This window comes from Zootermopsis nevadensis, unplaced genomic scaffold (assembly GCF_977971745.1).
Source record: "Zootermopsis nevadensis isolate Lab colony 2312 unplaced genomic scaffold, Znev_1.0 Znev_ptg000001l, whole genome shotgun sequence".
Taxonomy (NCBI): domain Eukaryota; kingdom Metazoa; phylum Arthropoda; class Insecta; order Blattodea; family Termopsidae; genus Zootermopsis; species Zootermopsis nevadensis.
Window position 1 is genome coordinate 7,039,142 of NW_028259133.1, and position 5,156 is coordinate 7,044,297.

The 5,156-nt window shown below is 37.3% G+C and overlaps 1 protein-coding gene across 1 annotated transcript; it reads left to right on the plus strand.

Annotated features, from left to right (window-relative positions):
* The first annotated feature begins 2,251 nt into the window (after positions 1-2,251).
* Positions 2,252-4,631, plus strand: LOC110831887 (ionotropic receptor 84a). The gene has a single exon (XM_022068359.2). It carries the CDS (start codon positions 2,611-2,613, stop codon positions 4,537-4,539), a length of 1,929 nt encoding a protein of 642 aa, XP_021924051.2. The 5' UTR covers positions 2,252-2,610; the 3' UTR covers positions 4,540-4,631.
* The last annotated feature ends 525 nt before the right edge of the window (positions 4,632-5,156 follow it).

A 5,156-nucleotide genomic window follows, 5' to 3' on the forward strand; every position in this document is an offset into this window, starting at 1 on the left:
ACAATGTCATTCAGTGTAATAAATTCTTGTAGTTGACACATGATGGAAACTGTACCATTTGAAACAGTTTCACAATTTCATGCAAGCTCGTACTTTGTATTGATGGACATGGTTCATATGCCGATAAATTACAACATTACTTTTGTACTAGCCACTCCTTTCAGTTTGTTGATGGTTGGGTAAAGCGAAGACATGAACATATAGCATTCCATGCCTTCCTTCATAAGATTCTAGACGTCGAGTCACAGCTGACATCTGTTTTCTCGAAACACACAGATCCGCTATCTGGTACACGTTGGATCCCATTATAAATCAGATAAGCCTAGTTTATATGTTCACAGCGGCTTGTGTGTTATAGCTACGAAGTTTGTCTATATCACAAACAGCCTTCCTAAACTCCGAGAGCTACAGTTTATTACACGACTATAAATTGCCTCACATGTATTCGCATAGAATTTTAATTAGTTCATCCCGGTATTAACATCATATGTAGAACATTAAGCATTAAAATACTGAACAAGTATTTTAAATCAGAGCGAAGCCACAAGGACTTAATAATAATCTCAGTAAGTATGACGAAATATGTTGTACTTTAAGAAGAACCCTGTCAACTTTACCATATAGAAAAGAATGTTCGGCAGATAAAGAAAAATTCAAATAAAATACGACCAGGAGATCTGAGATACTTATGATCAATTTAAGATAGTATTGGACTAGTTAACATTACACAGAACTAATAATATGGCCACTAGAAGATAAAATGGATAGACGCAAAATTAGATTAGCTACGTAGATAGAACAAGAGAACGATAGAAATATACAAAAAGAGATTCTATAGCATAAAGTAAAAATATGCCAAAACGTATGCAGACTTTAGCAAAACCAGAGTGAGTATGTGTAGTCGGGAATGGCTTGCCGTAAAAATGTTTAACATATACAATACCCAAATTCTTGGGAAACAGCGAGCAGATCTTTCATATACAGCTAAACTAAGAGATTTTATTAATCTCCTCTCCTCTGCTCTTTGTCCTTCTTCAAAATGTATTTTAATACACCAGGTTAACTGTATCGATAACTCAATCCACAACCGAGAAACCCATGGCAACGTTTTAGTTTTGTGCGTATTGTAAACTCTGTGCATTGATTAAGCACGAACTCATGCCTTATCCAGACATACAGTGCTTAGTCTGCATCATGTCAGAGCCAGACTGATGCTTGAAGACTTTTTTCGTTGTTTTCTTTCGCATCCATTATCAAAATCGCAGGTCCGTATTTTTATAATCTTCTTAGAGATGGCGAGAACATAAACATGATGTTCCCTAGCATGTTGTAGGAATAGATCGTTTAAGCCTGAAGAGGAAGGCAGTATTTTCCTCTGAAATTTTGGAATATACCCACAAGTATGGAAGACGTTGAAACTCAGATTACCAACAACGACATCCGAACAGCCGTGAGAACCTTAAATCTCATAAACTATCGGATACTCAAAAATAATCTTCTTGCTATCTATGGAACAATGAAGTACATACAAAGGCTGATTTTTATTGATTTCCCTTAAAGTAGTATGTTGCAAGGAAAATGGCAGGAATACAGTATAAAGAAAGGAAGAGTTAAAAGGCGCGGAAGGGTTAAAAGAGAAAGGAAGGTTTTTCTGGGATGAAGGTATGAAAGAAAACATTAGGTGTCGAATTCCAACGGGGCTTCCTACGAGTAAAATATTTTAATTTAAGACAGAGGTGTTATAAGCGTTGATGGATGAATAACTGACAACTGACTTCATTTTTGTAACGCGAAAATTACCCCAAGTACGGACTCAATTTATGTTATCAGATTATCTGCAAGTCATTCGATTTTCTCACCGGCCTAACAATGGTATTTTCTGTTTGTGTGTGTGCGTGTTTCTGTGTGTAGATAGCAGCCTTAGTAGTGCTACTCAATCAATAACAGTTTTCCAAGGATAAACGAATGGGATAATTGCATGTCATGCTTCAACTTAGTTTGTTTCCATTGTACAATTGGGTGCCATTATGATTCTGACTACTGAGGTAGCTTATACTCAACGCAGATGCTATACATTATACGTTTCTCAAAATAAATGAAATGCTAGTTGTACTTCACATGTTCATGAATACTGTTACAAATCTTGGAGCTTATCAAAATATTCAGATTTCATTTCAAATACAAAGTTGAAACAAACTAAAAGTAATATGAACGGTTATATTAAAAATCGCATATACGTGGTGAATGCAGTGTAAAAAAGTATTCATTTCAGGAAAATGAGTTAACGTGTTGTCAACTAACGCATCAGGTAAGAGTGATTTGAGAACATTAAGTAACTACACAACGAAGTGCTAATTGAGAAAGAATTGGAAATGCAGCAAAGCCACCTTTAGAGCAACACTACAGACATGTCCAGGTTCTGATGAAAGAATGAATATTATTTACTAAATAAAACCAAGAAATTTTAAGAATCAAAACTGTAAAATAATTTTAGGAAAAGTGATTACATGTTCTCCTAAACAGATGCCGAGAATTGTGTTAATTACAAGTACTTTGCAAAATTAACAATCAGTACACAAATTAAGATCATCTGTATATATCCTGAGGAGTATGCGCAGCTACAAAACTCTTAACTTTGTCCTCATATATTTGTATACCTTGGAAATGAGGGCAGAGTCTTGCTACCACCTTCCACACCTCATAGACTGCATTGAAACCATCAGCAATCGCTTCTTTCCACCGCGGAGTTCTGTGGTTTTATCCGTACCTTCCCGGCTCCCGAACAGTGAACTGCTGCACAAACTGAGCTCAAGACACACAGATACCACAGGTCTGTTGTTAAAAAGGCTGCATCATTCCGTCCAGCGGCCCATCGTTGTGTTCCACACTGGATGTGTTAAAGTTCCATGTTATAATCACGACAAACACGGGAGCTACATTTTGTGGACGTCTGTCGGCATCGGCACACAGCTACGGCAGTTAAAATCATATGGCGACGCCTGGAATCCTAACACACGTTTTCTGGTCGTATGGGACGATCCCATTGTGGACAATCGTCGGCAGATGCAGGCAATTGTGGAAGAAATGATAAGGTGGAAAATTCTGAATGTCATAATCCTGGTTCCATCAAAAGACGGAGAGGAAGAATTCGACGTGTATACATGGTTTCCTTATCAACCACCATCAGGTAACTGTGGCAACTTTGTGAATGTCATTCTCTTGGACAAATGGATCAATAAAAACGGGGGATACTTTAGTAAAAATGCTTCCCTGTACCAAGAAAAAATTCCTCGCGATTTAATGGGATGCCCTATAACGGCAGCTACCATAGCTCTGGAGCCTCATGTAATATCCGATCAACATAAAAATGGGACGACGTATAATAGGGGCTTGGATGTTAGAATTTTCCTGCATATAACACAAACAATGAACGCATCTGCAGTTTTTACGCCTCCGACTCCTGAATTATGGGGCCGGAAAATTCAGAATGGTTCCTGGACTGGGATATTTGGAGAAGTATATAACAACAGAGCTGACATAGCCTTCAGTAGTACCATGCTTGTTATAACGAAGTTCGGAGACCTGGACTTCACAACACCTTATGGAACTGCAAATTTTGTTTGGGTCGTTCCCTGTGCGAAACCTTACCCTCCTTGGAGCAGCATCACCAGGGTCTTCTCGACAGGCATGTGGATACTTGTCTTCGTCGTCGTGATTCTAGCTGCTGCAGTAATGCTATGTTTGTCAGTGTTCTCAGCCAACACCAGCCACGAGGTAGAACTTTACAAGAATATGTGCGGTTGTTTGACTAGCGCCTGGGCCGTTTTGCTAGGAACGTCTGTTGTGAAGATGCCAGTCTCCATACCTCTCAGGTTATTCTTTATCCTTTGGGTCAGCTGCAGTCTTGCAGTAAATACGGTTTTCCAAACATTTGTCACCACCTACCTAGTAAACCCTGGACAACAAAAACAAATTGACAGTGTGAAAAGTTTGCTCGATTCTGGTATTTATTACGGATTTCATCCAGATATGGATGCATTTCTAATGGATGACACTAACTTAATTTTGTCAGAAATATTGAAACAGCGGGAAGCTTGTTCCAATATTGTTTCGTGCTTGCAAAGAGTTGCAGAGAAATGTGATTTTGCGACACTTTTATCTAGCGACAGTGTTCACTATATGAACACATATAAATTTCTTGATCGTTCAGGGAAGGGCCTTCTCTGCACAATAAAAGCCCCAGCCTTTACCGCTTACAAAACTTTCTATCTTCCGAAACACAGCAAATATCGAAAGATTTTAAACAGGATGATTGCAGTTGCAAACGAAGCTGGACTAATAAATTACTGGTGGAAGGAAATTCTGATTACGTCAAGAATTAAAGCAGGATCTATTAAGAGACATACTCTGCAGGACGATTATTCTGTTTTCCTCCTGACGCATCTTCAGGGAGCCTTCTATTTGCTCATGTTGGGTCATTTCATATCGTCCTCTTGCTTCGTAGGAGAATTAATATTTCACTGGCTCCGAAGTATGTAAAGGATTACGTGACGTATAAAAATCCATTAATATTTGCGTATGATAAAAATATCTAAAATTATATGTAATATATCAAGTGATTTAAAATTAAATCGTTTCTTTATAACAGAACCTAGTATCTAATAAACACTGATATGTCTTAAAAATTATTTTTAACAATAATTATACAATATGTGTGAAGTATATTTCTCGCTTACACATCCATTTATCAAGGAAGATTTCACATAATTTCCGAAAATAATATTACGTGTCAATTAAGTATTATTAATTAAAGATTTCATTTAATTATTTGTAGCAAGTTAAATAAATTTCGTAACTGAACAATGTAGAGGTGTTATATTGTCTATTTAATTTTAAAATACATATCATTTCACGTATACGCACTCTAATGAGGGCGGTGTGAACTGTGACTTCCGTTGTAATTAATCTACACAATACGCCGTTGGTACAGACACGTCAGACAACATTACAAATTATGTCTTACTGTATTTTTTTTGACGTAAATACGTCTATACGGAAGGGTCATTCGGCAAAAAAGTGTGACGAGAAAGGAAAACGAAAAATTGTAACCTGGTTACATAGGAAACGTCGTGTTTACTCGACATTGTTGTTACCTA